The sequence below is a fragment of the Prionailurus bengalensis genome, chromosome E4 (assembly GCF_016509475.1).
Source record: "Prionailurus bengalensis isolate Pbe53 chromosome E4, Fcat_Pben_1.1_paternal_pri, whole genome shotgun sequence".
In the NCBI taxonomy this organism is placed as follows: Eukaryota; Metazoa; Chordata; class Mammalia; order Carnivora; family Felidae; genus Prionailurus; species Prionailurus bengalensis.
In genome coordinates, this window is record NC_057360.1 from 15,805,044 (window position 1) to 15,826,533 (window position 21,490).

The following is a 21,490-nucleotide window of genomic DNA, read 5'->3' on the forward strand; positions in this document are numbered from 1 at the left end:
AATTCTAAATTTCCCACCATCCCACACTGAAGTCTTAAGTATTTAAATTCTTTGAAGAATGGACACCTATACTAACTCTTTAAGAAAGAGACCTTAAGTTTTTATGTTCAGAGTACCTCAAAAGTTCTTTCTTTTAAAACCTCTTTGAGAACCCTTCAAAAACTGGAATGAAAAAATATCTGTGGTCTGGTACCTCTAAGCCACGTAGCTGGGTCTGCTGACTAATTTGATGGTTTAGTTGCTGCAATTCTAGTCGTAGCTGTTCCCGCTCAGCAGATGGAAGGGGTTTTCCATGACTGGCTACTTCTGACATGGACATTCTGTCCCTTGTATGGGAAAAGAAAGGGTGGAATAAATTTTAAATTTTATTAAAAATATATTATTGAACTAACGTAACATTTTGTGTCAACTATATTTCAATTGAAAAAAAAATTAAAAGAGAGAAAACAAACAAACAAGCCCCCTAGGTTTGGTCTACTACTGTTCTGACATAAAAATCTGTTACTTCACTATGAAAAATATAAAAATTATTGACAGGGCGCCTGGGTGGCTCAGTCGGTTGAATGTCTGATTTTGGTTCAGGTCATCATCTTGCAGCTCGTGAGTTTGAGCCCCGCATCAGGCTCTGTGCTATCAGCACAGAGCATGCTTTGGATCCTCTCTCTCTGCTCCTCCCCTGGTCATGCTCTCTCTCAAAAATGAGCATTTAAAAATAAATAAATGAGTAAGTAAGTAAATAAATAAAAATTACTGACAAGTAAAACAAATAAGAAAAGCTGAATAATTTTAAACGTTTGTAGAAGCAAAAAGAATGACTCATACCTCTCACTGAAGTGTCCCTGAGAAGGTATGTTTTGATGAGGTGAATATGGAGAACCTCCCCAGCCACTGTGGGTTCCATATGGACTATAATCTACAAGAGAATAATGTAGTGCGGTATGATGCAATTCAGAGGTTTGATTCTTTTAAGGTAGCCATAATCTAGAAGGCATAGGCATTTTGTGTACACGGCTCTCTGGAAAGATGTCTACCAATGTGACGAGAGGGTACTGATGTTTTTTTTTCCCCCACTGAACGATATCAGTGCTTGTAACTGTTTTCAATGTTTAAAAATGAAAATGTATTATTTTAATAATAGCAATGAAGCTAATAAACAACAACAACAACGGCAATCTTCACATACCAGACCTGCTCATCTGTACCCTTAGAATTCTCTAGTTATAATTACTTTCTGCAGGGATAATTCCATGGAAAAGTTTAAAAGACTAGTGTCTTGGAAGATTACGGACAGCACTGATCGTAGGGATCAGTGCTGAAAGTAGGGAGTCGGGATGGTGCTGAAAGTCATGAATATGAAGCCCCTAAATCAGTTTAACTATGATTCTTTTTTTTTTAATTTTTTTTCAACGTTTATTTATTTATTTATTTATTTTATTTTTTTTAGTTTAACTATGATTCTTACCTGAGATGTTCATCGGTTTTGTGGGAGCTCCCTGAGGTGCCATAGCCTGCATTGGACCAGCACCCTGATATATTGTTTTGGAGGTTCGAGAGATGGCACCAAACCGAGAAACGGTTGGTCGGTCTCCGAAAGGGATAAGGTCATCATCACTGGTTTCTGCTGCTCTTCTTTGAAGATCCAGTCGCTGGTCTCTCATTCCTTTACTCTCCACGTTCTGATAAAAAGTAAAATGAGAAATCCACCCCACACTTAGATCTCTAACATTACTTCTTCCAGATAAGTGATAAGGTTAAAAAAAAAAAAAAGTATAACTTTCTTACTGGTAGGACTAAAGTACTTTGCTTGTCATAGTAAACACTGCTTTTTAAACCTTTGCTCACTCCCCACAATAAGAAATATATTTTACATCATGACTCAGTACATATACACATTCTAATATATAGATAGAATTTTATGACAAATATTTGCCTCTTACTATATGTAATGTACTCTCACATTTATAGTTATTCAAACTCATTTCTTTTAAAAAAAAAAAGGCCCATGACGACCCAATTTCAAAACTCAATAGTTAGAAAACCACCACTTAAAAATTTAAGTGTCAACAACAGATGTTTCAAAGGGATTCCAGTTAGAAAGAAGGAATTACCAAGATAAACTGAAACGGAAATTCAACTGCTAGATCTTTGCTACTCAAACTACAGTTCGAGGACCAACAGCAGCAGCAGCAGCAACACATGGGAACTCATTAGAAATGCAGAGTCTCAGATCCCACCCCAGTATTAGCGATTTAGGACCTGCACTTTAATCGGCTCTAATTAGACTCCAAGGTAATTTATACACACTTGAAAAACACTGTCTTTTACCATTTAGGAGATTGTCAATCACATCTAGGTTAGGCTGACAAACAGTTTTATTCTTTAGTGATTTAAGGAAATGAGTTTTATTTTGCTAATTTTATTACTTTAATATAATAACTATTTCTGAAAGCCAGGTACAAAGCAAGGGTTCCCGTCTATCTCCACCTCATCTCACTCTTGTTCTTAGAGAGGATGTTTTCTTTTTTATCTTTTTAATGCTTATTTATTTTTGAGAGAGAGAGAGAGAGAGAGAGAGAGAGAGAGAGAGAGAGAGAGAGAGAGGAGGAGCAGAGATAGACAGAATCTGAAGCAGGTTCCAGGCTGTCATCACAGAGCCTGACGCGGGGCTTGAACCCACCAGCCATGGGATCATGACCTGAGCCAAAGTCGGGTGATCAAGCGACTGAGCCACCCAGGCGCCCCTAGAGAGGATGTTTTCTAAATAATGTTTCCTTAATCCCACCACAGAAAAATAAAAAGATTCAAAATTTCTGTCCCACCCCCACCCAATGCCTTTCTTCCTCTCTTTTTTGGCTGGCATCTAATCATATTTATGCTATGTATATCATTTCATTCATTTATGATATTAACATCCAAGTCTTACTTTTCTATTACTAAGAATTGGTCTCTTAACCAGTTGGACAAGTATTTGTCTTATGAAAACCTGTATAATATCCTAGGCAACTTCTGTTAGGTTAATTAGGGGCACATGGCTTAAGAGTATTAGCCCAGACATACCTTTCAACATAGCAATACCACTTCTAAGCATAACTAATGTATGTACACAAGGAAATACACAAAAATGTTCATTGTAACACTTAACAGTACGGTAAAAGATCAAAATTAGCCTAAATGTCCATCAACAGGAAAAGGAACACATAATGATTTGCATATATATTTACTGTATGATACCAGTTACCAGACAATGGTATTTGATAAAAAGTTAAAATGAATGAACTTGACCTATAAATTTGGATACATCTCAAAAACAAAAATTGAATGAAAACGCAAGCTGACATATATATTAATATAAGGTCTGTAAACACACAAAACTGTTTAGGAATAGTATGAAAGTATCCATGAAATGAGTAACTTTCAAATCAGGATAAAGGTTACCTCCAGGGAAGAAGGAAGGAAGTAAAAGGAGATTAGGGAGGTATATTCAGGAAGATCTCACTATTTCTATAAAGTTTTATTTCTTTAAAAAATAAAGAAGCAATTCAGATAGTTATGTATGTTAAGCTTGGGCATTAGACATACTGTTGTTACATTATTTTTTATTAAAAATTAAAATAGAAGTATAACACATTTCAGCATACCACAGTCCACTCGAAGCTTATTAGCTGCAATTCTGACTCAAATACTATTGTTCACTAGATTCAACTTTGTTGTTTAAACTTCAGAGTTTTAAGAGAGTTATAATTTATTTAGACAAGAAATCCAAGATCCTGATTAATTATGCAAGATAATTCAATTTTGTTTCTGAACAGTTGTTGGGTTCATCGTTGGCTGCACAGAAATATACTAAAATGCTCTCCTTTGTCTATCCAGATGTGCAATAGATTAATTTTTATACCTGAAAAAACAAACATAAAACCCCTATAGTTTAAACCTAATTCAATCACATAATATAGAATATGGCCTTGCAATTCTTAAGTAAAGCTCAATTATTTGTGTCTACACTATTAACTACACAGACATATTTGGTGTGTCCTGATTTGCATTAACTACGGCTTAGTTACTACACATACCATCATTTCCACACTCCCCGCTGCCACAACATCTTTGGGTTTTGCATCTTTGGTGCCAATGTAGGAGCCGATGGTATCACACGACCAGGGAGAATACTGGCTATAATCATTTCCTTTGTATTTCCCAGCTACTTTCAAGTCTTCGTCCAGAAACTACAGATGGAAAAAAATACACACATAGGAAATAAGTCTTTATAAGTAACAACACAGAGAAAGCAGGAATTTCCTAGAACACCATGCTAGAGCAAAACAGTGATGGGTTATTTGATTTGTGTCAGAGCAGAAGATTTTTATAGACTCTGAAAAATATAAAATAGGTGAAGAAAGATGTTTAGTTTTTACTCTTTGTTAGCAGAGGGTCAAAAACAAGTATCTCAATATCCTTTAAGGAATCAAGCCAGGACTGGAGGAGGTTTGCTTATCCTCTTCTTCATCGGATGGAAATCAACATTTAAGCTAATACATACCCGGCCCTAGTTTTGCCAGACACTCCTCAATGTTTCTTTCAGTAACATTCCAGATAATCAAGAACATGAAAAACTACTTGAAACATAACTGAGAAGGCACTGTGTAGTGCATGATGATACAGTAACTTTTACAGAAATCTCTTTAACAGCACTAATTCACGTATTTTCAAAAATGTGTAGTTACTTTGGAGAGAAAGTGGGGGACAGAGGATCTGAAGCTGGCTCTGAGCTGACAGCAGAGAGCCTATGTAGGGCTCGAACCCATGAACCACGAGATCATGACTTAAGCTGGAGTCAGACGCTTAACTGACTGAGCCACCCAAGTGCCCCTAATTCACATTTTAAATAAATTCTGGGAGCACCTGGGTGGCTCAGTCAGTTATGTGTCTGACTTTTGGTCTTGGCTCTGATCATGATTTCACAGTTCGTGGGTTCAAGCCCCGCATCAGGCTCTGCGCTGACAGTGGGGAGCCTGCTCAGGACTCGTTCTCTAACCCCCTCCCCATCTCCCCTGCTCGTGCTTGCTCTCTCTCAAAATAAATAAACTTAAAAATTTTAAATAATAAATTCTGGTCCTTAGGCTGATTCTGCGAAGTGAAAAGGATAAGATACTAGATTTTCTCAACATGAGTTCTGAAATTATACAATAAAAGAATAGCTATTCTAAGTCTAATGTGATTTACTAAAATCACAACATTCACGTTTATGTTTTACAAAGTGCCTTTACATGTACTATCTCCAATATTCCTCAAGTCCGTGAGAACATAGGTGACTAGAACTATACTGTTGGGGCGCCTGGGTGGCTCAGTTGATTGAGCTTCTGACTTCGGCTCAGGTCATGATCTCACAGTTTGTGAGTTCAAGCCCCGTGTTGGGCTCTGTGCTGACAGCTCAGAGCCTGGAGCCTGCTTTACAGTCTGTGTCTTCCTCTCTCTCTGACCCTCCCCTGTTCATGCTCTGTCTCTCTCTGTCTCAAAAATAAATAAACATTAAAAAAATTTTTTAGGACTTTAATACTGCTTTCGTGTTATCATAAATATATATACAGTGATATACTGAGAATACAGGGGCTCTTGGTATATGTAAGTGGCTTTATGCCTCCCCCTATCTAAAATAAAGATCTCTTTTCTGAGTCATCATTATTGGTTTTCTGTACTTACAGAGGGTCTTGCTGTTTATAAATATTATTCATTTTCAATGATAACTCCTGTTTCTATTGTCTATAAACTTTTTGTCCTACCTATATTCAAAACAATTTTTTTGGCTTCTCTGTCTCCTTTAGTTCTCCTCCAAATGCAAACTTCACATAGCTAGCTTTTTAAAAAAAATTTGCTTTATTATTTTTTTGAGATAGAGCATGTGCATGCATGCAAGCAGGGGAAAGGGGCAGAAGGAGAAAGAAGAGAATCTTTTTTTAAATTTATTTATTTATTTTCTTTTATTTTTTTATTTACATCCAAGTCAGTTAGCATATAGTGCAACAATGATTTCAGGAGTAGATTCCTTAATGCCCCTTACCCATTTAGCCCATCCCCCTCCCACAACCCCCTCTAATTATCCTCTCTCTGTTCTCCATATTTAAGAGTCTCTTATGTTTTGTCCCCCTCCCTGTTTTTATATTATTTTTGCTTCCCTTCCTTGTGTTCATCTGTTCTGTGTCTTAAATTCCTCATATGAGTGAGGTCATATGATGTTTGTCTTTCTCTACTTTTGCTTAGCATAACACCCTCTAGTTCCATCCATGTAGTTGCAAATGGCAAAATTTCGTTCTTTTTGATTGCCGAGTAATACTCCATTGTGTGTGTGTGTGTGTGTGTGTGTACGTACACACACACACAACACACACCACATCTGAGAGAGAAGACAATCTTAAGCAGGCTCCACATTCAGCACAAAGCCCAACGAGGAGCTTGATCCCACAACCCTGGGATCATGACCTGAGCTGAAATCAAGAGTTAGGTGCTCAACCCACTGAGGCACCAATACAATAGCTTGTTTTCATATCTTGATATGACCTACTAAGAAGAGCTTACCCCCGCCCCACCCTAATGTATTATACAGCTGTTAAAAAGAATGAGATAAGTTTATACCTGACAAAGAAAGACATCCAGGATAATTGGTTAAGTAAAAGGAAAAAAAAAAAAGTAAGATGCAAACAAAACCTCAGAATATAGTACTAAATGATCCTATTAAAAAACAATACATTAGTTCGTGCACATAAAAGCTGAAATATATTTAGAAAGTTGAAATGTATAATAAATTTACAGTGATATAGACTATGGGATTTTGGAGAAATTTCTCTATGTTATGTATTTTTATAATGTACTAATTTAGTACAATTATATGTAGTTTATAATCAAACAAATAATATAAGAATATAATCAGATAACAGTAACTAAAATAATTCTAAATAAAGTTCCTTAATAGTGAGGGTCCTAATTTTTATTAGAAATAAAAAAAAGTTATTATTTATTGAATGCTGGATATGTGCCAGAGGCCTTATGTCTTACTTAATCTTTCCCACATCACTATGAAGTAGGCTTTATTATGTTTGGTTTATAAATGGAGAAACCGGAGCTTCAGAGTTTAGGGAGGCTAAGTAATTTACAAAAGATCTCATGGAGTGACACAGCTTAACTTCAAAGATAAATTATCTTTGATTCCAAAATTAGCTTACTTTTTGCAGTGTCATATTGCTGATAAAATAGTATGGCCTAACTAGGTTCTATGGGGACTCTAAAATACAATGTTTGAAAAAATGTAATGTTGGGGCACCTGGCTGGCTCAGTGGTTGACCGTCCGAATTTTTTTTTTGGTTTACTTATTTTTGAGAGAGAGAGAGAGAGAGAGAGAGAGCGAGCGAGCGGGGAAGGGGCAGACAGAGAGGGAGACACAAAATCCAAAGCAGGTTCCAGGTTCTCAGGTGTCAGAACAGAGCCTGACGTGTGGCTTGAACCCACCAACTGTGCAAGATCATGACCTGAGCCGAAGTTGGACACTGACCCGCTGAGCCACCCAGGCGCCCCATGTCCGACTCTTGATTTTGGCTCATGGAGCTTGCTTAAGATTCTTTCTCTCTCCCTCTGCCCCTCTCCCCCACTCATGCTCTCTCTCTGTAATGTTTATACTTACAAATGAAGTTACATTATTAATAGAAGATGTTATGATTTTACTAATTAACCTATTTTATTATGGAAAATTCATCTAAAGTGTTTAGATAGAAAAGCTGGGTAACTAAACAACTGTTATTTAGTAGACCACGTTCACAGACCCAAAAGATTACTGCTTACTATATGCAATGTGATGCACTTCACTTTTCAGTTTTCATTGTTATTATTCATAATCTGTCAGACAGTAAACCTGTTTAGAATCATAATTCTATACATAAAGGATGTAAGACATTTTCCTTACATAATATCAACTGCAACCCTGGTGAGAAAACCTATTTGACTTAAAAAAAACCAAAACAACACTTACACACACTGTTGAGGCAGTGCATACAATCAATCAATAAACCAAAATAAATAAACGAGATCAACAAAGCAAAAGCTGGCTTTTTGGAAAAAAAAAAAAAAAAAGAAAAAGAAAAAGAAAAATTTGATAAATCCCTAGGAAGACTGACCAAGAAAAAAAATTACCACCGATATTGTAAGTGGAAAATGAACACCACCAAAGACCATGTAGATATTAAAAAGATCATAAGACAACATTCATTCATGATTAACAATCACCAGTGTCCTACAGAAACACAAAGATAATCCCCAAGATTATGCTTTGGAGCCCTGTAGTACATTAACCAGTTTATTCTAGAAACTTTCAGGGTTTTTTTCCTGCCTTTCACATTACTGTATTAACCTGTCTTTCTTTTTCTCTTGATCAATTTCACCATCCTATTTTCCTCATTACTGAGTTAAATAAATCCTTGATGCATCTTATTAAAAGTCTAACAACAAGAATAGAGAGGAATTTCATTAATTTGATAAAGATTACCAAAAAACCTACAGCAAACATAATAATGGTAAATTATTAAAAGCTCTATTTACTCAACAACTAGAAATAAGACTACTTGTTGTCATTCCTTTTATTCAACCAACATTATAGTGGAAGATCTAGCTAGCACAAGGTTAAGAAAAAGAAGAGACCTAAGAATTGAGAAGGAGAAAGTCAAATGGTCATTATTCACAGAGGATTTGATTGTGTGTATGGAAAATCCAAAAGAGTCCACTAATATATGCTAGAATCAACATGGAAACTTGGCAACACTGCTGAATACAAGGGTCAATACAGAAAAATCTATTTAATTTCTCTGTATTAGTAACAAAATGAAATTTCAAGAAGAATTCCATTAATTAAAAAAAATCTCAGTTATCGGGGTGCCTGGGTGGCTCAGTTGGTTAAGTGTCTGACTTCGGCTCAGGTCATGATCTCACAGCTTGTGAGTTCAAGCCCCGCGTCGGGCACTGGGTGGACAGCTCAGAGCCTGGAGCCTGCTTTGGATTCTGTTGTCTCCCTCTCTCTTTGCCCCTCCCCTGCTCACATTCTGTCTCTCTCTCTCTCAAAAAATAAGCATTAAAAAAATATATACATCAGTTATCTAGGAATAAGTTTAATTAAAGATGTGCAAGACACTGAAAACTATGATTTATGACATTTCTGAAAGAGATTAAAGATCCAAGTAAGTGGTGGATATATAATGTTCTTGCAGACTCAATATTCGAAAGATGTCACTTCTCCCTAAACCAATCTAAAACAATAATGTCCAATGGAAATAAAATGAGACCCCCATATATTAACGTAAAAATTTTCTAGCAGTCACACGAAAAAAAGAAACAGGTGAAATTACCTTTGCTAATATATTCTATTTAATCTAATACATCCAAAGTATTATCATTTTAACATGGAATTAAGAAATATATTAATGAAATGTTTTACTCCAGGGGCATACTAAGTCTCGGGCCCAGTGTATATTTTACGTTTACAGTACAATTGAATCTGGACTAGCTATATTATTTTAAGTACTCATTAGTAACATGTGCCTAGTGTTTACCATACTGGACAGCACAGATCCAGAGATTCGATGTAATCCTAATAAAAACTGCAGCAGATACTTTTGTGAACATCAACATGCTGATTCTAAAATGTGTTTGGAAATTGCAAGGACTAAGAACAGCAAAGGTAATACTGAAGAATAACAAAACTGGAAATACATCACCACATATTAAGACATATTATAAAACTATACTAATACAATGTGGTATGACTTCAAAGACAGAGGAAATAGATCAATGAAACAGAAGAGAGTCCAGAATCTTTTACAGTTATCCAACTATGACAAAGGTGACCTGATTATGATAACGATGACTGCAGAGCACTAGGGAAAAGATGGCCTTTCATTAAATGGTGCTAGGTAAAGGACATATCCTACAGGGGAAAAATGGATCTTCACCCCTAACACAGTAACAAGAATCAATTCTATCTGGGCTGATGGCTCAGAGCCTGGAGCCTGTTTCTGATTCTGTGTCTCCCTCTCTCTCTGCCCCTCCCCCGTTCATGCTCTGTCTCTCTCTGTGCAAAAATAAACAAACATTGAAAAAAAAAAAAAAAAAGAATCAATTCTAGATGGATTACAGATGTAATTGTAAAATAAAATAATAAACCTTTTAGAAGAAAACACAGGAAAATACCTTCATCATCTTGGAAACAGCCAAGATTACTTAAACAAGACATACAGCAAACCAATGATGGAGGAAAAATTGATAAATGGGACTAAAAATAATGTGCTTACCTCCTCTTGATGAAAGGCAGGAGGCAATGTCGGTGAAGGTGCAAAAGGAGGTGGAGAGATAACCTTCCTTTCCTCTAGCTGGGCCATTATTTCCTTTCGTCTGCGATGTAGCTCATCTAGACTAGGATGGGGCTGAGGAGGAGGAGGAAGCCGGCTATAAGGAGGCTCCTGAAAATGCAAAGTTTAGTAAAAACTGAGAATTTCAGAACACATTAATTCATTTAGCACATATTTTAAATAGAGAGCAACTTGTATATTCATCTCAATATGTGAAAATCCTGAGACTTACTGCAACAAAGCAAAACAAAATAAGTAACCCACCCAAAAAAACTCTTGAGGATTTCCCAAAGAGCTAAATTTAAGTTTCTTTTTCTTAGCCAGAGACCATAATTTCTAAATAAAGTTGGCCCTTGAACAATACAAGCTTGAATGGCAAAGGTCCACTCATAAAAATTTGTTTCCATAAATACAGTTCTGTAAATACATTTTCTCTTGCGATTTTGATAACGTTTTTTCTCTAGCTTACCTTATTGTAAGAATACAGCATATAATACATATAACACACAAAATGTGTTAACCAACTATTTATGTTATTGGTAAAGGCTTCTGGTCAACAGTAGGCTATTAGCAGTTAAGTCTTCAGGGAGTCAAAAGTTATTACATGGGTTTTTGATTGCATGAGGCAGGGTTCTGCCCCTTAACGCCTGCATGGTTCAAGGGTCAAACGTAGATATAGAAATGTTAAATAAACTATCTAAACTTCAGAGACTAAGGGGGCGCCTGGGTGGCGCAGTCGGTTAAGCGTCCGACTTCAGCCAGGTCACGATCTCGCGGTCCTTGAGTTCGAGCCCCGCGTCAGGCTCTGGGCTGATGGCTCAGAGCCTGGAGCCTGTTTCCGATTCTGTGTCTCCCTCTCTCTCTGCCCCTCCCTCGTTCATGCTCTGTCTCTCTCTGTCCCAAAAATAAGTAAATGTTGAAAAAAAAATTTTTTTAAACTTCAGAGACTAAGAAGAGTTAGTGGGAGTGGGGTGGGGTTTTTTATCCCTTTTAATGGTTTAAAAAAAAAACAAACCCCAAAATCCTACCCAAATTGTGAAAAGACGTAAAAAAGGAAGGGGGGGGAAGCTTCTTACAAAAAAGAATTGATCAAAGGGTTATTACCATGGCTAAAAGTTATATCACTGCAACAACAATCAAATTAAATCTATATAGGAAGAAAAAAGCCCAGCATACTCTGATGTACGAAGGTCTGATCTGAGTTGGATGGGGAGCCACTGGATAGTAACCCTCCATCTGTTGGTATCTTTCTCTGGATTCTGGCACATAGGATGGCACTGCTGCAGGTGGAATCTCAATGGGAATAGGACTTTCTCGGAAAATCTCCTCTCTTGTGTACGACTGAGCAGGGTACACTCGGCGGCCATCATAGTGTGGCGGGTACATAGGTGGGTACTGTTGTGGCTGTGTGCCATACTGAGAGTTTACTACACGATCCTGGAGATAGGGTGGATAGTGATCCAAGTAGGGAGGACCAGGTTCAGGAGCAGATGGTGGCGGTCTGACAAAGAGGGACATACACTGTGGTGGTGGTGTGTAGTACATACCTGTACAATGCAGAGGAGAAACCAAAGGCAACAATAAGCCAATCTATCTTTTCATATTTTCCCTTTTGAAATATCTCAACACTAAAGAATTCAAAATCCATTTCTTTAGGTTTTCCCTTCTGCTTATGTCATCAGGCTAACTTTATGAAAAATAAGCAGAAATTAACCTTAATCCTTAAAAGTCATCAAAAAACCTAATCTATTTATAAACTACAATAGCAGACTGGCTCTCTCAATCGACCATCTTTCTGGTGTGCCTTAATGCGATGCAAACATTGGAAACCAAAAGACTACCTTCCCTTGAGACTTGGGTTCCACAAATCACTCACACGAATTCTGAATATGAAACTGAGTTAACTAGAAAGCAACATGGCACACAAACTGTGTGCAGACATAGTAGCTATTGCATAGCTCTAGAATTCTTGAGACAAAAGTTGTGGCAGTAGCTTCCTAATTTTCAGACTTTTGTCTCAAGTGATGTGATCCTGGTGCACAGGTAGGACCCCAAAATTCTATTTCTACTGCTTCCTCATTGTAATTGGGCTTTTTTAGTAGCTACTTCTGAGAGTCATTCCTGGAGGCCTAGCTTAAGCCTACTTCTCCAATACTTCCACTGATTTTGTGGGTATCTAAATGACATGCATTAAACCTCTTTCTGCTTAATGCAGCAAGAATGATTTCTGTTATCTGCCAGTGGACCCTGACTGATACAATGTATTTAAGTACTCAAAAGTACTTGAGTTTTTCCTGTGATGGATGGCCCAAAGGAAGATACAAAAACCTTTCATCATATTTTTTGTGTACTGACAATGTCATACCAATTTAAAGCTATTCTTTTGAAAGTAGAGAAGGCATTTCTGATTCAAAGTTAAGATAGCCTTGGGGAAAAAAGGAGAACATCTTTGATCTATCCCAGTTTAAAAAATAATAGCACTACACTGTCTCTGACAGAGATCCAACACTTTAGTTTAAAAAGCAGTGTTCATGTTTTTTCATAGCAATTGTGTATGTGAAGCCTCTTGGTCATCTCCTCTATTATCCATACCTGGTATTATCATTAAAACTGGCTAATTTTTCAAATTTGCCTATTTCCTTAAATCCCTTCTTCTTTCTGAACGCACTAATCTAGGTCTCAATACTCAAAACCTGGTTTAACAACAGTCTCCTTACTACTCCTTGACTCTAGACTGTCATCTTTGCAATCCATTTGTAAATTTATCTTTCTATTCCCATACCTCTAGTTAGAGCATTCTTCCATAAAGTCTTTTTGATTCCTTAATTCTCAGTGATCTCCCTTGAGTCTTGCAGTTCATCTCTCCCACATTGATATTAACTACCACAATGGAACATTGAATTTTAAACACACACATACCCACATACATATACAACATATGTATGCTCACACTATCATTTATTAATATTGATTCTACACTATCAACTCTCTATACCATGTATGCTGCATTATTCTCATAAATGTTACAGGGCCCCCAAAAGAATTATGTGATAACTGAAAAACATAGTGTGTGTACCCACCATAATATTCTTTCCATGGTCTACTTGGGCAACTTGTTATTTCCACAAATATATGCACATATTTGATATACAACTAGCTTTCAGCGATTTGGGCAGTTGGTTTATTTATAAAGCTTTGCTAACTCACTTATTTTATACTATTTAGTTGATCATAAAGTCTCAACTTTTTCTACAGTATTAAATAAGTGCATTTATTTACCTCGAGGCTTCTGTAAATATGATCACTCTTTCTTGGAATTGTTCTAACTCCTAAGAAAAGTGAGCAACATAAATAAAAGACCATTACCCTGCTGATAAGGTGCTGGTTCAAATGGTGGGGCAGCTCCTCGAGGATCCTGATAATAAACATCTGCCTGTTGCGCTGGATATAACTGAGAACCCCGTGGGACCATCTGAAGGGGTTTGGTGACAGGCATGGGAGGCAAGTCTGTTGGCCCCCTTGGAGGTACAGGATGTGGATTCACAGGTAAGGCAGAAATACTCTTAGGGACAGATTCCAGCCTAAAAGAATAAAATTCCAAAGGTCAACTTTAAGGTCTCAAAAATACTTCTAATATACACATACTGTAAATGTAAAAAAAAAAAAAAAAAAAAGACTCACTTTGGGAACTTTTTCTTTTTTTATTTATTTTGAATGGGGGCGGAGGGGCGGGGTGGGGACACAAATGCATGGGTGAGCAGGAGGGGCACAGAGAGAATCCTAAGCATGCTCCATGCTGTGAGTGCCTGAACCCACAAACCGAGAGATCATGACCTGAACCAAAATCAAGAGTCAGATGCCCAACCAACTGAGCCACCCAGGCACCCCGGAAAACTGTTTTTTCCTAATAGTCATTTCTTTTACAAAATTTGTAAACTTTGATCTTATCTCACTTATGCTAATTATTTCTTAAAATGAACTGGCATAGAAAATAAACAAAATATAGCCAAAAATGAGTTGTTGTTTTTTTTTAAACCAAAACACTGATTATCTTTCTTCCCTCTACTTTGTTTATAAAGGAGAAATTTTAAATAAAAATTAGGAAAAATAACGTACAAGTCAGGAGGGGATCCAGGGGCACTACTGCTCAGATGATCTATCTTTCCTGGTTTCAGACTAGAATCGTAGGTGGGGTCTGTCCCTCGAGGAATCAGCTGTGTTACCGTATTCCCTGCTGATACAATTCCATTTGGCAGAGCGGGGGTTTTTCTGTTAGGCAGATCCACTGCACCTTCATCTGGAAGGACAGCTGCTGAGGGCAGGCCCACCTCATTAAGTTGACCCAAAGAGGCACTCAGGGGTCTTCTGGGAACCAGGCGTTTGTTCATTTTACGAAACCTATATAAAAAGCAAAAGCATACACCAAAACCCAAAATTATAAAAGCGAAACCAAGCACTAAAATGTACTTAAGAAACAGATACAAAAGGAAAAGATGCCAAGAACATTACTTTCTGGAAATTCTCTTGAAACACTGGCTGTAGCTATCAACCTGAAAACTTGTATGTGTGTATACCCTATAAAATGTCAGGCAACACACGAAGTATAAAATTCCTTATAAGTATTTGTAACATTACTAATCATATTAATATTTGTATTATAACTTACTTTATTGTAAGTTCTATTTCTCAAACATATTTAGAGGGGGTAAGGAAAATCTTTAGAAGACAGTTTCTGAAATATTTTGCTTTAGCTTCCCCATGAATGCCTTGGGATACAGTGACTCTATACTATAACAATAAAACATAAAGCCTGTGTACAGAGAAAATTTTGCCATTTATTCCAGTAAATTTTTTTTTTTTTTTTAATTTTAGAGAGAGAGCATGATGGGGGCAGAAGGAAAGAGAAAGAGAGAGTCTCAAGTAGGCTCCACGTTCAGCACAGAGTCCAACGCAGGGCTCGATCCCACAACCCTGGGGGGATAATGACCTGAGCCAAAACCAAGAGTCAGATGCTCAATACACTGAACCACACAGGCTCTCCTCCATTAAAATTTGTATATAATCAAGAATAGTAATTTGTATCAGATACGATTCAAAGATGCTGATGCTATGTATGCCTACACAAAATTGAAATTATTCTAAAAGTGGATTAGTGAAAACATAATGCCTAAATATAAACAGATACTGCAGTATAAAAGGCATGTATATTGTAAATCTAACCACAGGAAAAATATTAAGCCAAGCCATCAGCCTCTACTACCCTTGTTCCTCAACAATGAAAGCAAGTGTATTTACTCTTGCTAGAGCACTTTAAAAAATAATCTCAAAGACAAACTCCCACAAGAATAATGCTATTTTTCCAAATGTTTCCCATATTGGACAAATTTTATAGGGGTGGGGAGGAGACACTCCTCAGACATAACCACTGTTAGCAGTTTGGTACATAATCCTGCAGATTTTCCACTCCACACACTGCCTTAATATGTATGTAAGATTGTTATTAACAGAAATAGGGTCGTAACTTCTTCCTTTCACATTCTGGATATTCCCTTACGTTGGTACATTTTAGGCTATTCCTATTTTTTGCTAAAAAAAATGCAGTAACAGGTGCTTCTGTACATGTACTTGCACCCTTGTGTAACTAACTAGAAGCAGAACTGCTAAGTCTACTTACTCTATGCACATTAGAAACTGTTATAATGTTCCAAAACTATTATAACTCCTACTGATAATATTTTAAAAAATGTCCTTTTTCATTATCTTATCACACACTGGGTAGTATTACAGTCTCTATGAATTTGATAGTTCAAAATATAATTTTGTCTTAATTTGTATTTAACAATCAATGAAGTTGAACATACTTTTACATGTTTATTACTATTTCTTCTGTGAAGTGCTTATATGTTCATGAGCCATATATTTACTGGTTCTTCTCTTTCTTACAGATTTGTAGCAACTCATTTTGTGTTAGGGGTACGTCCTCTGTATGTCATTTCCCCAGCAATCTTTTTTTTGAATTCTGGTGTTTGGGCCTTATCTTAACTTTTCTGTAATCAAATTTATCAGTCTTCTCCTTTATGGATGCTGGGTTGTCATTCTTGAAAAAATCCTTTCCTATTGTAAGATTAGGTTAACAAAAACAGCAAAGATCCCTAAGTAGTGTATCATTTCCTTCTTAAAGATTTAGATCTCTGATACGTTTATAATTCGGTTTGGTATAAAGGTAAGAATTGAGTTCTAATGATTTTTCAAATGGACAGCAGTTGTTTCAACGTCATCTTCTTTGTTACTGATGTGAAACTCCATCTTCAGCACAAATGCTCAGTTCCTATTGTGTCTGGCATTCTTTCTAGATTTTCCATTGTACTTCATTGATCTAGCTATTCCTATGCTAATACCAGTCTTTATATGCACTTCAGCTCATAATACACTTTAAAAGTTGATAGTCTAGTCCAGTCTGTTGAAAACTTCTTTTTTTCAGAATTTCTCTGGCCGTTTGCACATATTTACTTTTCCCAATGAATGATTTTGTTAGATCCTAACAATCATCATGTTAAGGTTTTGATTGAGATTTCACTGAATTTACTGAGAAAATAAAACCTGTATAATGGGAATTTTTATCCAAGAACACAGTATCCTTCTTTATTTATTCAATTCTTCTCTTTTTTAATTCAATTTTATTTTTTGAAAGATTTTTTTTAGGGGCGCCTCGGTGGCTCAAGCAGTTAAGCATCTGACTTTGGCTCAGGTCATGATCTCACGGTTTGTGGGTTTGAGCCCCGCATTGGGTTCTGTGCTGACAGTTTAGAGCCTGAAGCCTGCTTCTGATTCTGTCTCTCTCTCTGACCCCCGACCCCATGTTTATTTTTGAGAGAAAGAGAGAGAGAGAGAGAGAGAGAGAGAGCGCGTGCATGCACATGTGCACACACAAGCAGGGGAAGGGCAGATAGAGAATCCCAAGGAGGCTCCATGCTGTCAGCACAGAGACCGATGCAAGGCTTGAATTCACAATCTGAGAGACAATGACCTCGGCTTAAATCAAGAGTTGGAGGCTTAACCAAGTGAGCCACCTAGGTGCCCCTATTCAATGCTTATTTGCCTAGGTAGCTTACTAATTCAATTCACACAGGTCCTCAATATTTCTTGTTAATTTTTTATTTGGTATTTGTTGTTGTTGGTGGTGGTGGTGGTAATGCCAACGGGAGCTTTAATTTCCATTCTGATTATGTTTCCCATTTTAGTTTATATGAGTACAATTCATTTTCTTTTCTTTCTACTATGTGCTGGAAAATTTAACATCAGTGGAATTATTTGATCTTTGAAATTTAAGAGAATCTGGGAAGTTAAGCCTGGCAATAAAATAATTTCTTGAATTGAGCAAAGGGCAAGTTTTCCCACTGGAAATACATTATTCAATTATTTAAAATCAGTAAGTTAGAATGGATGAAAATTCTTTTTTTTTTTTTTTTTTTAAATTTTTTTTTCAACGTTTATTTATTTTTGGGACAGAGAGAGACAGAGCATGAACGGGGGAGGGGCAGAGAGAGAGAGGGAGACACAGAATCGGAAACAGGCTCCAGGCTCCGAGCCATCAGCCCAGAGCCCGACGCGGGGCTCAAACTCACGGACCGCGAGATCGTGACCTGGCTGAAGTCGGACGCTTAACCGACTGCGCCACCCAGGCACCCCTGGATGAAAATTCTTAAGAGTTTTAATTTTGGGGGGAAAGTGCAAATGACTCACTTCTATATTTAGTTTCCTATTTGTGGGCACGATGTAATGAAAGCTGAAGAAACTGCTTCAGTTTTCTTAATTTTTACAATTCTGTATTACTTTCTAAATATTTCCCATTCATTAAAGAGAACGCAACTACTCTTTTTCTGTTTCTCAACAGTGGCAAATTATTCTACTTAGTAACTCTACCTTATTTTATAACAAGTTATTAGAAAGTTGAATTTGATAACCTTTACACTTACTTCTCCAGTTCCTCCTGTGAGTGTGCAAATGTACAGCTGGCCCCACGTGGGCATCCTCCCCTCTGCTTCATATCTCGACACATGTATGTTTTATATTTGCTGTGCTGTGGAGGCTGAGACCAAAATTAAAACATTAGACGCTGACTTCAGACTAACTCACACAATTATCTAGACTGTGCAGAGCAAAAAGTCACTTAGAAAGTCATTCTGTCTAAAGTCTAGGAGTCCAAAAATAATTAATTAAAAGAACAGAGTCCTGATTTTTTCATATGTTGGCATAACGTCTCAAACATGTAACATCACATAAATCCTGGATTACATGTCATAAGGGCTTTATGACTTTCTTTCCAGGTTCTATAATGGACAAACCACTGGAGTTTAGGACCTTCAAATGTCTAATGTATGTCCTAATATTTGTTTTGGACAATATTTAGTATAGCTATACTTCCAATTATGTTTTCCTATGAGACAACACAAATCTATAGTAGGTTCCATAACTGAAAAATACTCTGCAAACAATTCTTGATATGCAAAGAACATATCAAGGACTTACAATATTTCTAAAAGTACAAATGAAACTTATTATTTGCAACTCCCATACAAGACAAGGAGGATGGACTTGGGGAGTTAATGAGGTATCAAACATAATACTAAGTTAAATGAAATTTGATGCATTTTATCACTTTTTACAGAACTTAGATTAATCTTATTATTTTTGTTACATTCTTTATGATGTCTAATGGAACAGAGATTTAAAAATAAGTTTTTAATCTTTATTTCTTATCATAAAATAAAGTCTGGTCTATGCTTAGACTATTTAAGAATTGTACCCATATTATTCTACTCAGCAGAATACTTTTTAAAAATGACTTTTAAGCAATCTCTATACCCAACATGGGGCTTGAACTCACAACCCCAAGATCAAGAGTGCTCTACCAACTGAACCTGTCAGGCATCCCGCACCGCCCTCCCCCCCCCCCCCCCCCCCCCCGCTGGCAACTCAGCAGGATATGTTTAATATTTCTTGCTTCTCAAAGAAAAAAGAAATATTGAAGAAGCTACTGTGTGTGTGTTTTTTTAATTTAAATATTTATTTCAGGGGCGGGGAGCACAGAGAGAGAGAGGGAGAGAATCTCAAGCAGGTTCCGTGTTGTTCAGCTCAGAGCCTGATGTGGGGCTTGAATTCACGAACCTAATCATGATGTGAACCGAAATCAAGAGTCAGACGCTTATCTGACTGAGGCACCTAGGCACCCCGGAGAAGCTATTGTTAATATTTACCTGAACCATATAAATTAATATAAAATTTTAATTTCACAAGCTTACGAATGCAAAATAGAAGATCTAATAACTCTAACATGAATCCTGAGGGCAAGATAAAATTATTGGGAATAAAATTAAAAACCAACCATAACATAAGCTCTTACATTTTACTGCCATACACTTCATTTAAAAGTATTTGAAGACGGGCGCCTGGGTGGCGCAGTCGGTTAAGCGTCCGACTTCGGCTCAGGTCACGATCTCGCGGTCTGTGAGTTCGAGCCCCGCGTCGGGCTCTGGGCTGATGGCTCAGAGCCTGGAGCCTGTTTCCGATTCTGTGTCTCCCTCTCTCTCTGCCCCTCCCCCGTTCATGCTCTGTCTCTCTCTGTCCCAAAAATAAATAAACGTTGGAAAAAAAAAAAAGTATTTGAAGAAAATTTGGCCCACTGGCACAACAGACATTATATGGATAAAAAATGTTAAAATACTGCTATGGAAAAAGTATTTACAAATGTGTGAACAGTACTGGACAGATACAGCATTAAAAAGTGATATATATTGTCTAACTGAAATAGAATAGGAACCAAAGAGAATCATTTACTTAAATACATACCTTTACACACAATCAAATGCTGCTATATATTCAATGTGAAACATGACTCCAATACAACATTAGATCAACAGGATTATTTAATTTCATTGTTGCCACATAAGATTACTAGACTAATCCATTAAATTGGCTGCTCACCATACTAATTTACAGTTCTACAGTCATAGTCTCAAAATATTCATGTCATCTTGTCGGCTTTGTATCTGTCACAACATCCACAGTGCCTTACTTCTAAGTTTCAAACATTCCCCTTACCTGCTGTTGGTCTGTTCCCTTTTTGCTATGGTTCTGGATATAGTCTACCAGACCATGGACCACGGTACGCACAGCCACCAGCCCATTTTCTAGCTGTTCCCAAGTGGGAGGAGGAGCATCTACATAACAAATTAAAAAAATCTTTCAGTGATGCTATTTGATGTTCCCACTATGGAACTAATTAAAAGAGTTAGTATCAGAACTTCAATGAAATCAAGTTAGGCTTCATGTAGCTTCTCAGGTAATAACTTATTTGCCTAAACATCATTTTAAGGAATGGACTGTAAACTAAAATAACTACAGGGACAGGGAAGCTAACATAAAGAAATTAAGTACACCAGACAATAAATGGCGACTGCCATTAGACCCTTAGTGTTGGAAATGACAACAGAAGAGTGACAGGGGCTGTGCTGAACTGGAGTATGTCCCACATCTATGGTTGTGGTTACCTGTCAACTTTAGTGGATTGCTATGATGTGATGATGCAAAGCTAGCACTGCCAGATACACACTGTTCTCTAAGCAAAACTGAAATTTGAGATTTTCATGTAAAATTACCAAGTTTGTAGGTATCAGAATCTAAAAAATTCAGAATATTATGCAGATCCATACTGTGCGGTCCAAACAAAACTTAATAGTGGACTAACCAATCTGTAATGTCCATTTTGAAATTCTGCATAAATCAAGTATTGGTAAACAGAATGTTTACAAAGTTTAATAGAAGAGTTACTATATAAAGCAACTCTACTACGTATCTTCTTCATTTAGTAAGTATCTGTCCAGTGCCAGCGCTGTGATTTTATAAAGGAAAAGTTAACCACAAATATGTTCTCTAAGAGAAAATATAAAAAGAAGGGAGAAGACAAATAGAGAACTTCCTGTTGGAGACATTCTGAAAGACTTCTAGGTGATGGATGGCAAGTGAATGAGGCTTTGAAGGACACGTGGAGTTTCACTTGGAAACAAAATGAAGATGTAGAGAAGGTGAAGAGAAAAGTCATACAAAAGGTA

The 21,490-nt window shown here is 36.9% G+C and overlaps 1 protein-coding gene across 2 annotated transcripts in view; it reads right to left on the minus strand.

Annotated features, from left to right (window-relative positions):
• RC3H1 (ring finger and CCCH-type domains 1) overlaps positions 1–21,490 on the minus strand; it is an 87,006-nt gene that overhangs the window by 12,282 nt on the left and 53,234 nt on the right. For both annotated transcript variants that reach the window (XM_043568541.1, XM_043568540.1), the window contains exons 8-17: positions 20,481–20,599; positions 18,356–18,468; positions 14,496–14,777; positions 13,746–13,960; positions 11,556–11,926; positions 10,323–10,490; positions 4,071–4,223; positions 1,463–1,676; positions 823–913; positions 194–326 (exon numbers count right to left, since the gene is read on the minus strand). In XM_043568541.1, coding sequence (XP_043424476.1) covers positions 194–326; positions 823–913; positions 1,463–1,676; positions 4,071–4,223; positions 10,323–10,490; positions 11,556–11,926; positions 13,746–13,960; positions 14,496–14,777; positions 18,356–18,468; positions 20,481–20,599 — 1,859 coding nt within the window. The remainder of the gene's footprint in view (positions 1–193; positions 327–822; positions 914–1,462; positions 1,677–4,070; positions 4,224–10,322; positions 10,491–11,555; positions 11,927–13,745; positions 13,961–14,495; positions 14,778–18,355; positions 18,469–20,480; positions 20,600–21,490) is intronic.